Here is a 22,395-nt window from a genome sequence, read left to right as displayed (position 1 = left end):
TAACTATTTTGGAGTGATCCCTGAGAAAGAGGCCTTAAATAGACTAATACGTACATCTGGCAGTCTCAGATGGATCGTTGTACTTCTTCTGCCCACGTAGACATCATGTTGATGTCTCTAAATATCAGCACCATTTTCCCTCCCCAGCTCTGGCTACTATAATTGGAGCAAGACCTAAAATTTTCATACTCAGATAAGAAAGAATATCTTGTAATGTTTATATTAATTTGTGCTTGAGCTTCCATCTGACAAAATATACAGTAAAAAGAAAAATAAACACAGAAATCAGAAATAATGTAGCCATTGGGGCAGACTGTGTCATTTTTCTAGAATGAATGAACCACCATTATGGGTACTAAAAGGAACTTCAGGTTTTCTCACATCAAGGTACATCAAACCTAAAACTAAATCAAGCAAAGGCTTTGCCATGCTTCCTCCCACAGAACATATACTGTCTCCTTCCCAGGCATTTTTCAGCAGGCTGAGTGTAGGAATGGGGTGGAAAAGCATGATGACCTTGCAGTGAGCTCCCTGCTGATATAACTGCTGAGAATACCAATGGGAGTGTTGGGATCACTCCTATGGGGATGAGAAAGGGGCTGAAGTACTGCACATGCCACTGGTTTGGCATGGATTAGGTTTCTGAAAAGAGCAGGATGGGTGAAAGTATCTTCATCTGTGGCACAAGGAAACAGATTATTTACAGGGAGCAGCAAAATGTGCTGATTTGCTTGAAGACTAACAACCGCTTAATTCCACCTCTTTGCCGCTTAAACCCTTTTCCTGACCTGCTTGCACCAACTGACTCAATTTTTCCCTTCCAGGGGAACAGAGAACTTCTTGACAGATCCAGGCAACGTGCGGTGCACTGCCAAGTTGGGCTGTCTTTCAGCCAGTAAGGCTTTGGACAGTGGAGCCAGGCTTACCTGCACAGTGCCAGGCGTAGGGAAGGGGGAAAGTCCAGTGCCATAGCATGTGGCAAAGCAAAACTTGCCAAGAGGGTCAGATCTTTGCCCCTCATTCATCCTCTGACAGTTTGAGTAGTGCGATGTTAATAATTCATAAGTTATCTGTGCAATAAGTTACATTCTCCTTTTAAAAATAGAGCTAGAGAAGCAAGTGTAAATAATTAATTTCAGAAGAGATATAATCAATTAACCCTTTCAAAGAAGGACAAAAATCTATAGCTCTGGATTTTTTTCACCTTCCTAAGCATTTCTGGACAGTGCCATCCCCACGGGTGCCAATGCACCAGTGCAACACATATTCCTACGGGCAGCGTCATCATAACAAAAACCACAGGCAATCTGGAGAATTTGTTAAGAAACTATGCATCTCACAAAGCTCCTCTTCTCACCCTGACAGACTGTCTCTTCCTCTTTTCCATCCCGCTACCCAGAGCTCCAGATGCTGGGATGAAATTACCGGCGATGTGAGATGAAAACAGTTGGTGCCTGCTCACCGTGAGCCAGCCAAAGGGTGGCAGTGAAGCTGTGCCTCCCAGCAGTGGTGGCACTGGGTTTGATGCTGATGTCAGCTTGCACTGAGCGCCAAACAAAGGGAGCTTTTTTACAGGTTTATACACCCTTCCTCCTTCAGCTGGAGCTCCCTCATATGCTCAAGGCTATGTTCACTTAGGATCCGTGCTGGCTCCTCTGAGCCCTGGATGGAAAGCAGGAAGGACAAGGATGAGATGTCTCCAAAACTGCAGTGCCCTGGTACCCACCTCCATTCCAAACACTGCATACAGCATGATGCTTCCCCCATGAATCGTTACCAGATGGTGGCTGATCTGAATTTCACCAGAGTGGAATGATATGGGATATTCCTAATCAGCTTCGGTGTACATTTAGCTGTGGATATTCTAGCTTTAAATCACAGCTTCTGTTCACAGAACAGCAGTATGCGGCAAAAGTTTGCTTGTCCTGAAACAGTCTTGCCCACACCTTGGCAAGAAAAGCAAAGAGTACTGTCTTCACCTGGGACTTATGCCCCAGTTGAAACATGATTTAGAATATAGAGAGCATACAATTATTTTTTTGTCCCAGAACAACACTTGAAGGATTTGCTACCAATATTTTGCAAGGGTTTGCTGAAGAAAACCTTTAATTGTGTTACGGATAAATTAAGGGAAGGAGTGAAAAATAAATTCATATTTTTCAAATGAAAATGTCACAGAGGCTACAGTTTGTTTGCACTGTCACTGCTGAAAGCCCATGTGACAGACAGCAGGATTATTTTTGGTAACTGAGTGGAGGATGGGGAGACTGATACACAGTTGGAGCTTCGTGGAGGTTATCTCCACACCAGTCTCTGCTATTGAAAAAGTAGCAGTCTTTTAGCTACCAAAAGACTTCTGCTATGTAGAGACTGTAAGAAAAATGGATGATCCATGGAGCATAAAGGAATTTCAGTTACCAGAAAAAGAAGGTATCCTTATAACTAACCAGTACCTGGACGATCATGCAGCTATGGTAGGTCATTTTTCCTGCTTTAGCTGCCATCACTTAAACATAATTTCTCCATATGCTAAAGCTAGGTGTGGTCTTTAAAAATATTTGGGAGTAATGAAAGGGGTGAGTTAGCTGAAGCCTGTGTCTGGGATGAGGTGATCTGCTCAGGCAGAGTAACAGAAGAACAGAGGGTTTTGAATATGACAAAATTCTGGACGTGATCAGCAGAATCGCTATTACTTTATCTCAAAATCACTCACTTCAAAAATTATAATCGGATTTCGAAGTAGTGTTAGAAGATTGCTGGCGAGTGTGGAAAAATAGCAAATACCTAAAAAATAAAAGACTAGTCAAAGCTTGGTGGTAATTTATTTGGTAAATCATGAATTCAGAGGCAGATACTGTTTGGAGAGGGGCATTTATAAGCATAAGAGGCCTTTATAAGTATAACAAATTTTCAAAACATTTTGAAAATTTCAGGTGTTCTTTTGTTCAAAGATATTTTTATATTTCTAAAAAACAAAGTGGGCAGTGTATTAGAAGATGTATAATATAATTACTTTGAAAAAGAAAAAAAATCATGTTACTGAGTTTGCTTCCTAATTATTATGTTTTTCTAGTCCAGCCAGATCCATTCCCATGTGTTCCCTCCACCCTGTTTGTTGGTACCGATAAGGGACAGGCCATTTCACTATCTGTACAGCTCCTGAAATGTCATATCAAGTATAAATCATTCACTGTGGTTTAGGTACCAATTCATTATTTATCACAGTAAAAAAAAAGATACTGGAGACAAAATGGTGCTGCGGTAAAACTTTCATGCAGTTAATGGGGTAAGTTATGATTATTGCACAAGACTTCATTACTTATAACTGTCACAAGCACTAAGTTCTAAGAAGGGTTATTGAGTCAACATGGTGTTCTTGCTTATTCCTTTTAATGTTGCTTGAATCTTGCCCTGTTTCTCATAAACTTTCCATCATGTAAACTCATTGATAGCTAAAAAAAGTCATACATTACAAAAATCAAAGATTTCTCACAGTATAGCCCTACTTCAGTGAGTAAACTTCATTTGACAAATGACTGAAAAACATTATGGGATACATTAATAAACATGTATGAAGTTCTAGCTAATGAAAAGATGGGTAATGTTTTATACAAACAAGTGTGTTTTCACTAAAAATAATTTCTTCACCATTTGTGTATCACTTCACACCATATCTGTATATTTACATAAGAGAAAAAAGAGAAAATGTGATTTCAGATTGGAATAATCACACTTTGCACTCATGTGGCATATATTATGCCCTACTTATAAGGTTCATAGCAATGAAAATCAGTGTCACACTCAGCTCCAAGGAGTAGCCTCCAGATTTCATTTTGCTATATTATGTTTATAGAGCTGAATTCTTCCCTTGGCAAAATGCTCTCCACCTCTAGTGATGTTAAACAGAGTAGTGCACATGCACTGAGAAGCAAAATTTTTCTCTAAATAATATGCCTGAAAGACATTTCATCTTATCTTCTATAACTCTATCAGTTTTATAAGCTTCTGAATGCACCTTTTCACTCTGTTAAAATGAACAGATATTTTAACAAAAAATTTTCTTTGACTCTTAAAAGCAGCAGTTCTGGAACTGTGCCTTGAAAATCAGGTGCTGCAGGGGAGGAGGAGAGAGTAAGCTTGGGCATCACAGCATCCCCATTAGCAAGTAAGCCTTGGATGAAAGAGCCTTTAGGGATGCCACTTCCCTAAAAAGCCCACAGGTAACCTGGGAAAGCCCATTTATAGTACATACTGGTTTTCATCTCAGTCTGTATCCTGGAGACATGTGTTGGAGACATTACTAATGGACAGTAGATTTGTACTTCTCTCCTCTCATGCAGAAATGAACGGGAACAGTATTACTTGACTTCCCATTTTGCGTCTATCCTTCTTTGTAAAAACACCAGTGAATGTGAGCTGCAGCCATCATTCTCCATCAACTAGAAGTGATTTCCTGAGTGAACACGCCCAGAGAACAGCACTTGTGTCTCTAGTGGTCCCAACAATCCGGAGGCCTCAAAGCACAAATGATGTCAACTGAAGTTAGGAGCTGACCAAGAAAATCTCAGTGTCACATGGGAGGTGGCTGCTACGCCAGAGGTCCTTGCAAGACAGAAAACAACACCTCTGGTTGCTCCCCCTCCAGTCCTTTTGCTTTCAGTGGCAATAAGAGAGGCTGTCACCTGCTCCGTACAGCGAACACGCAAGAAATAAATGCCCCTTTCTTCCCAGTTACACAGTTCTCACTCTTTTCTTGCTAAACCATTTCACAGTACTTACATCAAATCTTTCAGCAGCTGCTACTCCTGACCTTATTCCTCCCCTCTCTTTGTCTGGTCTGGCAGGGCTACGCTTCCCCAGCAGTGTCAGTGCTGCCACAGCTCTGCCTCTTCTCTCTACCCTGGCTAATGCCAAACCCAGACAAAGGACATGAGAAAACACACAATTAGCAGCTGCAAATAAGCAGCTGACTCATTCTCCCCATGGGGAACAGGAGCAGGTCCTGCTGCTGTCTCATGTGCCATCTCAGTGCATTTTCTACAATAAGTAGCAAAAATGGTCTGTTCTTCCCAAGGTACAGAGTTTTTAGAGAAAGGATTACTCTGAGAGGTATTGCTTACAGGGCAATTAATGACCATTGTACATAAGGGCACTCAACACTTGCCAAGCATGACTTCATAGCTGGTTACACTTACACTAAAAATAGATCATCTATTTGGGAAATATCTTTCCAGAGAAAATATAAGGAAGAAGTTCCCTAAAGATGCCTTGGTGGCTCCAAGGAAATGATGTTTTGGATGAGTTAGATGTTGAGTGGAGATGTTCAGTTCTCAAAGAAAATCCACTTGCTACTGTCAAGCCTTTGAGAAAAGTTCTGGTTTGTAGATGCTCAGAAGAGAGTTGCTAAGGATTTTGCATTGGTGCAAAGGAAAAGAAATTTTGGAAAAAAGTGTTCTGAATGCTTGCTAGTTGGTTGACAGAGAGAAATTCTTAACATACACCAGTATTTCTCAGGAGATGCATTAGGATATTAGGAAGGGGGAAATGACAGTTGCAGAGATGTTGCTGAGGTAATTTGTTAGTGATGGAGTAATTTTTTTTTCTCTCCTGGCAGCGTATTGACTCAAATGGCAATGTTAATAACCCAGACAACAAGAGAAAAAAAGCAAGCAAGCCTTGGCAGGGATACGTGTACTTACTGAACCTGTGAGGGCACATTGCCTTTGCTTCTAAAGTTGTAAGGAGGAAGCAGCTTTCGTAAGTCACAGAAAATCCTAGCAAATTCCTAGAAGGGATCATTCTCAGAGACATTCCAGGATATGCTACAAAGAAGTGTTCACAGCAGTAGGAAAACTCTGAAGCTCTGATGGAGAATGCCACAAAAAAAGTATCAGACGGCTGCCCCAAACCAGTTGAAAAGTTCATAGGGAAAAAAAAATAAAAAGAAAGGGAAGATATGAAAAAGGAAAAGTGAAAAAGTAGGTGAATGTAATCATGGAAAAAATTCAATGAACCAGTGCTGCAGCAGTTTGACTGAAACAGAAAAACCTAGTACAGTCAGTAAAGTTAAAAAATATTCAGTGAGAAAACATTATTACCCAGTGAAAGAAGCAGCTTCAAAAGAATCAGTGGAAGTATTTCAGGAAAGAGTAGCAGATGATGAACCTACACCGTGATAAACAAATAATATCTTAAAAAAACCCATATGAAGTATTATGGAAAAGAAAGCACCATATAAGCTTTTGGCTAACAGGACTGAAAAAAAAGGAAGTAGAGTGGCATGAGTAAGCAAAGCGAATGCCAGGATACTGATGAAGATGTTCAGAGAAGAATGACGTCTAGCTGGAAGACATCAGAATTGGATAAAATCCACAAGCATTCATTAAACATCCTTAGCAATTCATATCTTAGCTCAAAACACAGGAAATGCAGCAAAAGGCTGAAGGGATAGAGCACTCTTATAAAAAAAAAAAAAGGAAAAAAACAAAGGGAAACAGGTGGCATTACCCTAAAAAACCTGTAAGTGATTCACTGATTATGTGACAGCTCCTTACAGAAATATTCAGTGAAAATCAGAATATTTTGATGACGGGGAGTATTTGCAGATACCAGAACAAAACAAGAGTCTAGATGTGGTTTCGATAGATTTTGATAAACTTCTGCAAGTATGTCATGAAATGGGAATCTAGAAGCACCTGGGACTGGGGAGGGAAGTGCTTTAGCAGCAGGAGAGAGAGGGGAGGGGAGACTGTGAAGGATTATTTGCAAAGGTAAGACCCACTGAGAAATATTATTTAGTGACAAAGAGGAAAGTCTATCTTATACCTATTTATTACAACAACTTGAAATTACATGGTCAGTAGGAGGCAAAAAAATAATTTCCCAGTTAAACCTGTAAGGCTTCTTTCTTAAGGAAATAAGAATTTTATTTAGATAGAATGAGTCTGTATGCATTTTACACCAAAGAAATCCTGTTAAAAGTATCACAGGAGATGAAAACAGGTACTGGGATAAAAAATATGCAACAGCACTAAACATGATAAACGTTTGAAATTCTTCAAGAGATTATGGTAAAAACTAAAGGTGGTTTTAAAAAAGAGTGGTTTTCAGAGATGTGTACAATTACTAAAGACATTTCAGCATGCAAAACACGTTAAAGGTAATTAACATACATGCCATCTACTGCAGTGAGAAACTGAACCCGAGGGAATTGTACAGCAGACCAAAGCAGAAACTAGCACTGAATTAAGTAATAAACATGAACATGGATGTGAGAAAACCTTTTTGTTGATCAGGGGATGAAAAAGGAAAAGGGCTGAGAATAGTCAAGGATATTACAGGAAATAAGCATATGTTTGCAGTGAGCTATATCAGAGAGTGAATACTGTCTAACTGGGCCTAAGGCAATGCTCTAGGACTGGTTAGGAAAAATGCTCCTTCTAACTGTCAGCTTTTAGATAGACAAGATGCATAGTCAGCATGGATTGGGAAGAAGCTACATGGCCTTTGGGTCACTTTTCTCCTGATATATAAAGCACTAGCTTTCCCTCTGGCATGTCTGTAATACGCTCCTTTAGAGCTTTGTACATATTAAATGTTTCTAAGAAGGCATTGCTTCTGGTAGTTATTTGAACGCATCTTGAGTCAAGACTAGTTTCTTTTTTTTAGCAATGTCGACAACGTTGCCAACACATACTTATCTGACACACACACTGCTGTGTTTCTCCAGCTTTTGGCTCATCTGTCCCAGTATGACCTGTCAAGGACTCAAACCTCCATCTTCTCACCTACTGTGACCTTGTGAAATTCCGACTGCCAGAGAAACCACAACTCATGGCATGAGAAACCAAATTATCTCTACTGCTACTACTACTACATCTTATGATCCATTTTATGCCCTGCTGTATCTCCAGATCAGAAGAATACATCCCATCATTCTACCTGCTATCTTTCCCTTTCCCTAGCTCCCCTCCAGCTGCTGCCTCTTAGGGTGCAAAGCCCGCTTCGAAAGTAAGGGTGCATTCACTTTGCTTCTCAATGCAGCAGAGAAGAAGCAGAGTCAATGGAGCTTCCCAGCATGGCTAGACTGTAGCAATCTAAGCAGCAAGGCAAATTCAGCCTGGTTAGAGCTACCTTGAGACTTCAGCACTGATGGACCTCTTTTTTTCCCCACTGGTCACCCACAGTTTAATTTCTCAAACTGCTTAATCTCAAAGATGACCAAGCAGTACTTACTGGACCTGCATGTTAATCAACAACAAGCAATATGTTCAGGACTGTCAATGAGATGGTATTTTTGTACGGAGTATAGATTGCAGACCCTGTAACATAGTACTGTCCATTAAGCACAGCATTCATAAATAATATTGAGAAAGAAGAATAGCTAAAACATCATGCAGACTTTATCCTTTGTGTCAGGTTCATAAGTAATCTAAGCAACCCTGATATTTACACCAGCTGATGACCTGTTCTGTTAGGTACAAAATGCTCCTAAACTCTTGCACTGGACCACTGATAACTCAAACGCAAGAGAAATTAAGTAGGTGTTGTCCTTATAAAACTAAGCCAGGCTTTGTGCCAGTTGACTTGCAAGCAATGTTTGAAAGATTAAAATAACACATAATTGCACCAGCTCTCTAAATCTGACCAGGGCTCAGAGGATAAATGCCTTACCTCATTATGTTTAAATGCTCTATCTCAATCTGGTTTAAAACAGAGCAGAGGCTGTGAGATGTCAATCTGCTGTACTGTTAAGAGAACAGAAATACTGCTACACATTGGGATGTGGGCTCCAGTAAAGAGCCATGCTTAGTATTTGGCTTTCCTTTACTGTCCCCTGCTCCTCAGCTCACTTGCTTCCAAGGATCATCACTTCACCCAGTATGACTATGTGTCAGCTCCAGTTGAAATGATCCCTTTTCTCAAGAGGCAGCATTTCTGTGCCTGAAGTGCAATGTTATTTATACATAACAGACCACATTCCTGCTGCCTAGCTCATGCTGGTGGCTCCCACTGTCACCACTGAAGAGTACCAGCCAAAACGGCGGCTTGCCTATCTGAACCATCCTCTCAGAGACAAGTCATGCACACCTCATTTGACTTTCAAGTAGGTGGAAGTCCCAGTCTGTGCAAAGGAGAGCCAGAGCTAGCTGGAGTCAAATCAAAGGGTTTTGCTCTAGTAGGAAGAGAGGTTTTAAGAAGGCAATTTAAAATGGGACAGAAGCCCTGTGAGAAGGCACAGACAAAAGCCACATCATCCACATCTCTATTGCTTCTAAACTATCACTGCATTTGGGACATGTAACAAAAGAGACCTTTTGAGCAATTGTACAAGCAATATTGGAAAGCATTTCATGTCAGATCTAGTCTAAGAAACCTGTGCATCAAATTTCCCATCTAACCCACCAACATTGCTCTGCATGCCTTTCCTGACAATTGCTTACCTCTTTTAACTTGTCCAGCTCATTTTGCAGCGTCTGCTTGGATACCTCCACCTCAATGATTTGCTGCCGAAGGACTTCATTTTCATCTTCTGCTTTCACACGCTTCTCCTCCACACTCTCCAGCTCGTGGTGCAGTCTGACAGAAACATCTTTGGCTACCTGATAGGAAGAGCACAAATGCATGAAGATCATCCATGGGGAGCAACAGCTACAGTATGTCTCTTACAGTAAAAGCATATTACAGCCCTAGAAAGCCAAGAGATTTTTAATTCAATTATGACACTGTTGATGAAAGCCTCCGAGTTTTCCAAGTTCCAAAACGAATATTCATTTCTAATAAAGAAATCCAGAATGAAAACACGTTTGATCACCCATCTCCACATTATGCTAAGACAATGTCAGAACAGTGGGAGGAAACAAGCAGATACCAAACCTGCCCATCAAAGTTCCAGTATATCACGTAGATAAAGCAAAAGATAGGAATTGTGCTGTAAAGCTGACAGGTCATCGATCAAAGCAACATCCATGCAACAGTCATCCACCCAAATTTGCTGCTCTAACAGCAATCATAACTAAGCAAGAGTGATATGAAAGCACAGAAATATATGATAGCTTAGGTTTTCTGAGTCCAGCCTAACAAGGATAAACATATACTCCAAAAACATTTGGAAAGGTGATACATCATGCAAAACGATGAATTATGGAATTACAACATATATACAATTATATAAGGTTATAATTTGGTTTTTTTATCATAAAAGACAAAATTAGGTCTGATATTTTAAAAGGTTTGATGATTTGATGTGTTACTTTCATTTCCACTGCTGACAACAAATCGTTCCAATTTCTGAAGATTTTATGTTTTGCATTTTTAAGTACAAAATGCTTAATAATTCCAGTGGTAAGCAGTCCCTCTCTACAAACGTATTTTAAAAACAGCTACAAGATAGCAATATTAAAAAAGATGAAACTAGACAAACATGATGACTATACAAAGCCTAATTTGGTCTTGAAGGAAACACTTCTGAAAAATATAAAAGCTGTTTATTAATATTATTTTTACAGGGATTTGTGCTTTTATGGAAAGAGCATTTTGATTCTCTCTCTGTCTTACTAAAATATTATAAGTCTGTTAATGTTACAAGTAACTCATAAGACACTAAGAAATGCAGCTTTGACTAGTTTTTTTTAAGATACTTGGCATAAGCAAGAAGTGAAAAGGAAGGAAACAGCATGGATTGGAAAAAGGTATCAGGTTTTGTTTATACAGTATTGAAAAGCTAAGGTTTTCAGTAAAAAAAGATCCTTTAAATTTTTCAAAGGCTTAAATGTAACTTGACTTTCTTTTATTTTGAATCTAAACACATGTTTTTTTACTCAGTGACACATCTTTTTATGATGATAAGTTTAATATTTGTTCTCCACCACAGCAGAAGGAAATTGGTTCTGGCACTTGGAGAACTACTGCTTGTTTCATGTGTCACCCTCACTTCCATTGCAAAGAGCCACATCACAGTCTGCTCTCTTTTGCTGTGTATATGAATCGCTCAACCCACCTTTAAATCTTGTTCCAGGCTCCTAATGAGCTCTCCATCCACATGGCCTGTTTGTGCAACTTTCAAGCTTTTCTGTTCTGCTTTCCTGAGACGATATTGCAGAATGCGGCAATTCTTGTTTGCCCGGTCCAGCTCTCGCCGGAGCTCCTGCAGCTGGTAAACATCTTCCTCTAAATAGCTGTCACGCATTTCTTCCATTTCAGCCCGAAGTTCATCCAGCTCATCCTGTGAGAAGTCAAAACAGTGCTCCATCATACCTCTAAATCTCACCCATGGGAGCAAAATAGGAAACATGCTCGCTAGGATACCATATTAATGGAGTGATACAGATTGCAACATGCAGCTCCAGAAGTCACAGGAACAGAGGTTTTAACCCAACATTGACTAATTAAACTGAACTAAATCAATGAATACTTGTCATATCTCTTACAATTGCTTTAATAATAAAAAGCAGACCTTATCTGTCTCCTGATACAGGTAACACCTTCATTTTACCCTCTCCACTTAAAATTAAAAGTGCATAATACTTTATCACTATTTGAACTGTTTCCTTGCTTTATTGAGACTACAGTAAACCTACTTAACCAAGTACCTCAGCATTTCTGTGAGATGTGCCTTTTTAACAACCAGCATTTCTCAAAAATGAAATTGTCCCTTGAAAAATTTAATAAATCTTTATACTATGTACTGAACTGCTCCATATGAAAATGTTGTTCCACCTGAGCCTAGCACTATGCACAGGCTTCATGACACAGGCTGTGTGCAGGAGAAACTGGGTTTTTGTTGTGTGCACACACATTTCAATAACAGGACCACGGGGACAGAACAAAATCTGTGCCCATGGGAATAACTTGGTCATTCTTTTCTGGGCATCATGAACTGCCCCAATTCCACATTATACCATGAGTGGCACATGCAGGCTAAAGTCAGATTTAAAGATTTGCGGCTGAACAGGATAAGCTCCATCATTCCCATTTGTTTAATCTGTGCGTGACTGAAGCTCCAGAGCTTGAATTGCTATAAAGTCTTCCAAGCACAGGGGTACAAGGTATTAAACTACTGCATGAGAGAAAAAATATGACTCTACAATCTTTGAACAAAATCAGAGGGAAAAATCAAGAAAAAGAGCCGGGACAAGAATATTTGAAATGAACTATTAATTTTTGTATTTGATGACTTGTATTTATATTGATTTCTTTAAAATTGCATTTGCTATAAAGACCAAACTTTCTGTGGAAAAAATAGCTTAAATAAAATTCCAGGAGAACTTGCACTGGGGTTAGCTGCATTGTCACCTCACTTCAGATATGTAAATGACACTTGAAATACCAAGGTTGTCTGGAGAGCATTTCACACTTGAAATACCAAAGGTAGCAAGAGAATATTTCACACTTGTGTCAGGTGGAGACGGCACTGCTGTGAAGTTAGTACCCTTGAAAAAGCCCCTCTCCCCCTGACTGAACCATCCCTGGCCAGTCCCTCCATGAACAAATCTGCTACACTCTCCTGGCAGTTCTCTCAACCATTCCCCCTTACCATGCCCTAACCAGACTGATGTATTAATCTTGCTTCACCGGAGCTTTGGTAACAAATGCAGGGCAGATATTGTCTCTCAAGAGTTCTGACCAAAGAAAGATAGGTAGAACTTCTTTAGCCTTGTTAGCATAGTTAAGTTAGAATTACAGAACCATTGTTACCAAAATCCCATGCATATATAAAACCTCCAGTATTTATACAGCTTTGGTTTAATTTCAGTAAGTTGAGACAGCATAAGCCAAATTTTGGGTATGCACAAGGACAGTTATTTCCAAAATTACAACTCTGGGCTCACCAGCGAGGCTTTACTCCACCAGTACAGCCCACCTGGGACTCTACACAGTTCTGCCTAGATGCTCTGAAAGGACAGAGAGGTTTTCTCACAGGCCCACTATATCACTGTACATTCTCAATATATTCAGATTTCTGCTGCAGGGGCATCCTGTCCCACAGTCTCCCTGGGTCAGGTGCAGGAGCAGGATATTTGTGTGGATGGATAAGCTGAAGGGTTCTGGATCATGCTCACACCATACACTGTCTGAGAAGGAATAGTGTAAGCATAGTCACCACGGTTACCCTTGCAGCCATGACATCCTTAGAAGTTTCAAATATATTAATTAAGCACAAACAGCAGACAGCAAGGAAGCAAATGAGCTCTGCAGACCCAACCCAGCAGGATTCTTTCAAAGCAATTTAAGGTCAAGGCCCTATATACTCCTCCTCAGGACACAGTCAAATACTCTGGCCAGTTTACAGACAACACACTGGTGAAGTTTTGATAAGTGATGCATATTTTAAAAAAGAAATATGTAGCAATGCGTACTTGAGTGAACTGGGGACAAGATCTACTTTTCTTTTCTATGAACACGCATCACTATGCTTCACATATATAGATACTTTCAAGAGTTAAAGTTTACCCAGTGAAGACAGAGACACAGAAGAAAACATCGAGGTTTTAGAAGCTGATTAGAGAGTAGCAGTGGCTTTTGAACATAAGAAAAGGAGTACACTTTTGCATTGCCAGTTTATAAAGTAGGTATTTTGGCTAAGGTACTTGTATCAGTACAGCCCTCTGGGATGAACAGGATCAGAGTTATTTCTTAGGGATGTCTGCAGACTCAGGCGTTGAATTTACCTCCACTAGATTCGGGTTCAATTAACTTTTTAATATCATCTTCAGAATGCTAATGTTAGATTAGTAATTTGGTTGTAAATTAAAATTCTGGAACACGAATCCATAATAAAGAAAAACAACTGTCATCACCAAATTAATGGGATCTGGTTTACAGTCTGATGCTTATGTTTAAGAACTAAGCAATGACTTTCATGTATAAAGTGGCCTGCAATTATAATGTTATTGCTTATCTCAAACTTCCTTCTTTATCAGGTTTTGTAATTAGTAAATCTGGTTGGTTTTTAGAGACAAATAATAAACAATGTTTGATTTCAAAGCATTTATTGCAACCAAATTTGGAAAGTAAAACTCACATAATTTTAAACAACCCAATCCCTGAAACAATCATCCCATTGAAACTGAATATTCTCAAATTCCTTCTGTGGGCATAAGAGTTCTCCCAGCCTTAAAAGTCACTGTGTCTGTCGGTTGGAGACTTGAATCCAGTGTCCTTCCTCCCACCAAAGAAGTTCCCCAAAGAGTTGTGAGCATTGGCATGAGTAATGTTTCAGGAGATAGGACAGTCTTTAACCTCCTGGAAAATCAAAGTTTTCTCAATCTCCCTTATCAGCACAACTCTGATAAGTTAGTAATTTTTTTTTTTTTGCTATGCTTGCCTCTGGTTTTGGTTATAAATACCAGTTTGCTTTTCTCTAGTGTAATTTTGCAGATAGACTAAAATTTATGATACAATGAAGGAACTGTACTTTAAAACCTCACACAGCTCTCCTCAGATATTTTTGACCAAATTGAACTTCTTTTCCACACTTAATTTTTTTTCTGCTCTGAAACCTTTCACATAGAACTCAGACTGTGTCCCAGCCCCTTGTATTTAGACATACAGCACCCTTTGGAGGAGCTTTAAAACAAGGCACCATACACACAAACACAAGGACACAAACAATTCTGACTGAATAAGGAGCAGAAACCTCACTGTACAGGCTGCATGCAGCACCAGCCCATTTTCTGCTATATTACTGTAGTGCTTGGGGCTTGAACATATATAGTTTGTCCAGCCCAGTGAGAAAAACACCCAGATTAAATCAGACAGATTAAATCTTTTTGAGTAGCAGCATGAAGTCCTATTTTTATATCTTTATATATATATATATATAGGAACATGTCACCTCTGGAAAATCTGGCTCAGATTTTGTATGTCAATCAGCACACAATTATGGCTAAAGGAATAACCTTTTACTCAGTTAAACATTTAGTTACAATGAAGACATAATCTTGTTTTCAATACAGGCCACAAAAGCAGTGAAAAGGGTTCGTAACAGCTTATTCTCCTTGGAAAGTATTTGTGATTCTGCCTTAGACACTGAAACCTTATGTTACCATCTCTGGAGTCAGAACTGTTACAATTGGACCTAGAAAGCCAGAACAGTTTAAGCTCCTCTTCTACAGCGATCCGTGCACAGAAAATGAAGGAACCTAAATTAAAGATCCGTGGAGGGGAAAATTATAACTGAAACTATGATGGTCCTAGTTACTAAACTGGTAGATCTGCTACTTTGAAGGAAAACATGTCAATCATTTGTGAAATCAAAGGTAAATGCAGCAAAGCCAAAACCTTAAAAACACCAAATGTAATAGTTTGCAAAAGAGGATGTTCTGGCTGCAAGGCAGATGGAAATACCAGATAACCCAAATCCTTGACTTCATTAAAATGTATTGTTCTTATTACTATTATTATCATGAGTGAGAATGAAAGCTCTCTCTCAGGAAGCATTGAGCTTCATATTGTGGATTTTAATATTGTAAAACTGAAGAAAGAGATCAGAACAGGCACTTAAAAGTAATTACAATGAACAGGTAAGAAAGCAGCCATCCCTCTTTGTTCATCTAAAAATGGAGAGCCTGCTCCCTTCCTTAAACAGGGAGGACCTGCTCCAGCACCCCAAAGTGGCAATTGAAATTGGAAGGTTAAGTGCTGGCACCAGAAGCTTCACTCTGCTGTAGATTCCTGTAAGGGCTGAGAGCCTCCTCTTCATCTCTTTTAATTTAGTGGTAATTATGCGATTACTTTCAATAAGAACAGCACCAGGCAGAGAGGCCTGGAAGAAAGAATAGATTTTTTTCTAAAAAATAAACTGCTTTTCTTTCCTTATGTCACCCTGATCATCAGAAAAAAACAAAAGGAAGTGTGGGAAAGAATATAATATTCTAACTGGCATCTCTTCTCAAATTTGCAATAGAAACCCAAGTTGTACCAGCTCCTGAGTCTAACTGCTTAAGATTTCAGGTGCTTGGCCCAAATGACTTCCTAATCTCCAGCTATTTGGAGTGTGATAGGAATAACCCACCTGAGATTCATGGCCCTGAACACAGGGCCATGCTTAAGCAGCTGATTTTTGCAAGATTCCTCCAGACTTCACTGCAAAAGAAACAAAATTAGGATTCCCTATTTCCTTGTCAGTCTACCAAGCCTAGGGTCACCTACCAAGGTGAACTGACTGAAAGAGGAAAGCCTGTGTGCAGTTTCCATCACTGTGTAGCCCTAATACCTACTGATGGGTCATTTCTCATCTGAACTGTGCAAATTGAAGACTTGCCTGTCAGAAGAGAAGCCATTATCTCATTAATACCTTTACTGATGACATGCTTGTTTATTATTGATTTAATTTATAATGAAGTATAATTATGGATAAATTATAGGAATATGCCTTGTTTATGATTCTTGGGAAGGAAAAAAAAAAAGAGAGAGAGAGAAAGAAAAAGAGGCAGGCCATGTAGCTATTACTCTAAGTAACCCATTGTCATCTGAGTCATGCCCACTGAAATGACCAGGAATACTTGCATAACTAATGGGCTGTGTCTACTGGCCAGTCTGGTTATGATCCAGGTTTGAAAGTAAATTTTCCAGTCATCTCCACCAACTGCACACTCACTCTGCCCACAGAGCATGCAAGAAACAGATTCCTTCCAAAATGAAATACAGACATACACTCCAAGGGTGCACCAGATTTGCTCCATTATTTGAGTCCTCTGGACAACTGTAAAATATATGCACAATGGGGATGTTTTGTTCAAGCAGCTAGACTAAATGCACTCCAAAGTAAGTCCCCTAAACTGCATATAAAGACAAAGGTAGGGGCATCAGCACCAGTTGCATTTAGGTCAGCCTGCTGATCTACCCTCACTGAGCTGAACTACTCACTAAAATAGAAAAAGCTCTTAGCTCAAGAGCATGAATAGAAACTAAATAGTGGAACCTAACAATTAGTTGAAAAAAAATTAAATTATTATTAGGGAGAAAAGATGTGCAAAAAAATAGCATAAAAAATACACATGGATACTGGATTCATTACTATGTGTTTACAGTTATGCATATTAGCAAAGTATTTAGGTTTCAGTGAATTAGAACACATCAGTGTCCAGAAGTTTTATAGTAACTCAGAAATATCTGCAAACTAGGAAGATGAAAACACACAAAATCAATAAACTGTATAGTATTCAATAAAATGCAAATGAAGGATGAATGTCTCTGTTAATTTAGCCAAAAGTCATGTGTATAGATTACGTCAGGACTATTTTCTAAATATAATATTATTTAATATACATTTAATGAAATGAGGGGAGAGTGAAGAAGGGAGGAAGAGTGGAAATTATGTGGGTAGCTGCTGTTGCACTGGTGAATCCAGAGCTTCTAGAAAGTCCTTGTTAAATCCAAGATTCATGAACTGTGATTTTACATAATCTCTGTTTTTGTATTTTAAATATCTCAAACTGTCTGTACGTAGGAGATGCTGCTGCTAAGGAATAAACACATCCCCCATATCACTTTACAGCAGAACTGCAGTAGGAATGAATATGCTCTAAAAGGCTTTGATTGGGAAGAAAGCAACAACCATAATTTTTGCCTCTTGCAAAATATGTTAATGAACCTGAAGTCCCTAGGCCCCTGATGTTATTATATAGCTCTCAAATCAAGCTGCTTTACAAGTCACGCACCAATCTGACGTTTTTTGAAGCTTGTGCACAAAACAAGATGAGAACTAAAAAATTGTAGGACCGTGAGCACCTGTTGACTTCAGGGCTGGTTTAAGTCCGTGGGATCTGAGAGTGAGAGGAGCATCTGGCAGCTTTTCTGCTTCATTCAAGCATCAGCCACAGTATTGTTTCAACACACTTCCTCGGCTGGGGCTGATGAAGCCGTTTGAGCACTCATCTGGCTGGTGCAACACTGACAGCATCTATAGAGGGCCACCAAGGCAAACTATTGCCTGGTGCATCACACAGCTAATCCCCTCCAGGCAGAGTAAGGGCTGACAGGGACACAGCTGGGGCTAACAAGGCACATGGCCTCTCTGTTCTTCCCCAAAGTGACATCTCCCTCTGACAGCTGACCATCCCTCTGGCCGAGCCCAGCCATGCAGGTTTTGTGCCCCAGGCAGGATTATCACCTTCTCTTTGAGACTGCCAGTCACCAGGTGGAAAAGGCAGCATGTCAAGTGGAGATGGGAGATAAAAGCTTTATTTTTCTAGCCCTGGTAATCGTCACTAAACACAAAAAAATTGATCCCATCACTTTGCATCACTTTTGCTCTGCAAAACCCTTTGACATCCACAAGTCCCTGCAGGTTAATAAAAGAAATCATGGGATTACTTATGAGTTCAGCTCAAACCTACACTCAAAGAGTTACAGTTTCAAGGGAGTCAAGAAATACAATGTAACCTCATAAGACACACCTTGTGATTTTAAACAAACATGAATGTCGTTGAGTGTATCAGAGTGGAAAATGGGGTCTGGGGTGGTCCCTTATTCAACTTATATCCAGAATATGTCATAGATACAAATGAATACAGAAAGAAGAAAGACAAAACAAGATAAAAAGACTGTTATCTAAAAAATCCAAGATAGTTGAGAATGGATTTTTGTGGCATGCATTTTGTGGCAGCATTTCTGGCATATTGAACTTACTCCAACACAAGCACAAAGAGAAGGCCAGGTAAAGCAAAGCATGGCAAGCACCAGTTTCATTGTAAGGGCTGTAGGGAGTGTCATGCCTCACGTAGGAGGCTGCTGTAAAGAGAAAAGGGGCATGTGTTGTGACTAAAACACCAGTTTCTGCTGGCATGTTTATTTAATTAAAACAGCCTAAATTAAAGTTTGGCTGAGACAAAGCAAGAACATGTTTAATTGCTAAAATTTGGGCCCTCTTCCTCAAGATCCCTCATCCTTTAGAGGGCTCTATACCACGAAGACCTTCTTTTCAAGTTTTCCAAGGATTTGCATACTGCATGACAATTCTCCATGTGCTGGACACTTCAAAGTAATCTTGAAAAGCAATCACTTGTGTGGGCAGTATTTTGCTCCTAAGAGGACTGACTAGCAATAACTAAAACTTTACCTACCACACTAGCAATTATCAATGACCTCCTGGCTCTACAGAGTGAGGCACCACAACAAAATTTCTCTCTTCAACATCAGCAGATAAGTGATACCTTTTAAATGCTGCTATAGTATTATAGTCTTCCCCCATAGGTACCAGAAATGAAGTTACACAAAAAATACTTGAAACTGAAATCACTGATGAAATTTCAAAGAGGTAGTAGAAGAGAGACTTCTCTATGTAAACACTTCTCCTCAGCCACTTTACCTACAAGTTTAGCTTTACAGCTAGTTAGCAATTGCTGGAAACAAAGCATCATCTAGAATAATGACAGCCCTGGAAATACATAAGATGAAAAATTGATATCAGGTTGAAATCTGGCTCATGGTATATGAAGTCCAAGAGGTTTGCATCAACAAGAGTTTGCTCTGCAAAAGCTTCCGTGAAGCATCCTGGGAGATTTTCTAGGACTTAGCGAGTAGAAATAAAAACAAATGATTGTGTTCGTTTTGTTTTGGTTTTTTTTGGTTTGTTTTTTTTTTTCATTCTGGGAACACTTTATTCTCCAGTAATCTTTAGCACTAGGTCTATGTGTGTGTATATATATATAAATTTTTCTACAACCTGTGTTATACATAAAAGATATAGGAAAGACCTTATCATGTGAAAATTAAATTTCCCTGAACAGACTTTATTCTGTGCACTTACTACTGCACTCTAGCTGCAGGGAGGGATAAGGAGGAGTGAAAGCTACAAAATTTGGCATATGGCCATGCTCAGAAAATTAAGTTTCTTATGGGATTTATCTAATCATTTGTCTATTTACATAGACAGCATCCTGGTTATCCCTTAGCCCCCTCTGGAGAAACGCAGCTCACTCCAACGTGAAAAACACACAGAACAAACTCACAAGTAAACAACTCAGGCAGTGCTGTGGTTTTAATTTGCAAAAGTTTTTTATAGGTTTTCCTAAGAAAGGAAAATGAGGTTTGAGAATTCTCCTGATAATTTTTACACCTCTCCAACCATTCTGAGAGAAGCAAAACTCCTAAGACCTCCTGCACCCAAGGGGCCAAGGAGAGTAGACAGTGTACTCATTTCCCTCAGAAGAGGCAATAGTCTTAGCTCATAGCTTTCCAGGTACTGCCCACTGGAAGAAAGGAGTCTGTATTATCCTACTGGTCTCAGAAAAAACTGTAGCCTGAAAAAGCCATAGCCCAAATCAAAAAAGGGTTGGGACACAGTTGCTACAGATGGTGAAGACATCAAGGTGAAAGACCTGAAGACACTGTTGCACAGGGTGAAAAACTTGGAATGACACAGAATAAAGTTTTTTACCTAGGATTTGCCAATGTCAACCAGGTCTCATGATCACAGAGTCCCCCAAGTGGGACACCTTAACAGTGGTCAGTCCTAGAGAATTCAGAAAGACTCTTTTTTCAGTTTCCTGTAGTTAAAAAGCACTTTGAGTATAAAGCAAGAAGGTTTAACACATACTTTGTAATGTGTTAAAGTTTAAGTATTACACTTCTGCAAATCCCGTAATTCAAAGAGATGTTCCCAGACTCCATGACTTCTAATGGCAGTGCAATTCTAGTTTCATTATATCTCCTCTTACTTCTGGGCTGTCAAGCAAAACAGAAGCGTATGATAAAGGTTCTCTGTGCTGCTCATCTTTTTATAGACTATTACATTTCCCTACCACACTCCACAGTTTCTCATCCAATGATTGCTATAAAAGCTTTGCTATGAGCCAATAATTTTTATTGGTCTAGTTCTCTACTATCCTTTTCTAGATGACCAGCAGTGCCCACAGTATTTCAGGTACACTCACTGACCTGTGTAACAGCTACAGATCTATAAAACATTATCAGATTTTCTTCATTATTCTCTCTTCAGTTCCCACTGAAATCTAACATAATTTTTGCCTGCAGGTTCTCATTGCTCCTTTTTTCGTGACGCTCATGAGTTAATGCAACACACTTAAACAGAAAAATGCATACTCAGTCCTTCTTCCCTCCAAGTGCATCAGATTTTGAACATTAAGATTTATTTCCCATCCTCTGTCTTCATTTTTTCGTTCCACAGAAGTTAAGTTTATGATTAAGTTCTGTCTGGTCTTTGCTGAGTTTGACTTAAGCTAGAAAAACTTAATGTCATCTGAAGATTTTGCTGTATCATTGCTCGTTCCTTTTTCCAGTTCACTAAGCAGCACCAGACCCAGCAAAAAACCTTGCAGCACCCCTGCTGTTACCCTTTTGCTACGCTGAACAACATTTCTTGTCCCTTAGCCAAAACCCCTTAACAAGCCTAGTTTGTATCTTTACCACTCTTCTCTCCCAAGGTTATACACCAAACTCCAGTCCTTCAAGTAAAACTCATGTGGATTTTCACGGTTATTTTGCTTGACAACAGGGTGTTTCCAAAATCAGGGAACAAAGATTGTTCTCACCAGAGGCAGTCAAATGGTACAGTGGTTGTGGTTACGTGATTATCTCAGTTTATCTTATTTATAGATCTTTATGGATGTAGCTTCTTTGCTGTGCCAAAAGATCAGATTATAAATACAGTCCCACTAAAGGTTCCCACAGGTCAACCCAGCTCAGAGCATGCCTGAATTGAACTTTTCTGTTTCTCCAAGCATGGATGCATACAGATGTATTTTTCTACCTGTACCAGGATGCAGTGACACTTTTTATTGCTGCTCTTGTAATTCTGTTAGTACTTCACGGCGAATGGGTTCACAATAAACAAAGCGCACAATGCTGTCATCCTTTCCACATCAAGTGAGGGAACTGGTTGTTTTGGTTTTTCTTAAAGGGTCATACTGAGGAAAACAGTTCCTGGAAAGCAAAGTCCTGCTAACCAGTAAAGTGTTTGCGGTGCTTTAGAAACAGTCAGGGTTTGCTGAGCTACCACCACGTCAACCAAACGTTAACATTACCATGGTACATGTTGCATCGGACTGACGTTCATCTAGTCCCCACAAATCGGGCTATGCAGGGAGCCGCGATCATACGTTTAAGTCTCTTATTTGCCCTTAAGCCGTGCCGCGGTCCCGCTTCGCGGGGGGAGGGGGAGGTGAGGAGCCCAGCTGGCTCTCCCTGCCCCTGTCTCTCTCCGGCGGGTGAAATTAGGCATTTGGCCTGGCGGGGGCGGGGGGTCCCACAGAAGGTGACTCCAGGAAGCGTTAATCCACCTGCTACCCACAGCGCGGTCCCTGCATTATCGGACAGGAGGGGGTCGCGCCTCTACCGCCCCCTTCCCTTCCCCACCGCGGGTCCGCGGGCGATGCTCACCTTGAGGTACTCGTTCTCCGAGCGCAGCTCCTCCACCTCCCGCTGCAGCTC

The 22,395-nt window shown here is 39.9% G+C and overlaps 1 protein-coding gene across 1 annotated transcript in view; it reads right to left on the bottom strand.

Moving 5' to 3' along the window:
• LOC115307414 (microtubule cross-linking factor 1-like) overlaps positions 1-22,395 on the bottom strand; it is a gene marked incomplete at its 5' end in the record, with an annotated part of 28,144 nt that extends 5,749 nt beyond the window's left edge. The window contains 3 exons of the mRNA XM_029959389.1: positions 9,444-9,602; positions 11,000-11,224; positions 22,345-22,395. Coding sequence (XP_029815249.1) covers positions 9,444-9,602; positions 11,000-11,224; positions 22,345-22,395 — 435 coding nt within the window. The remainder of the gene's footprint in view (positions 1-9,443; positions 9,603-10,999; positions 11,225-22,344) is intronic.

The sequence above is a fragment of the Manacus vitellinus genome, unplaced genomic scaffold (genome assembly GCF_001715985.3).
Source record: "Manacus vitellinus isolate BGI_N305 unplaced genomic scaffold, ASM171598v3 scaffold_1_pilon, whole genome shotgun sequence".
Lineage (NCBI taxonomy): Eukaryota > Metazoa > Chordata > Aves > Passeriformes > Pipridae > Manacus > Manacus vitellinus.
This window is presented reverse-complemented; position numbering and strand designations above follow the sequence as displayed.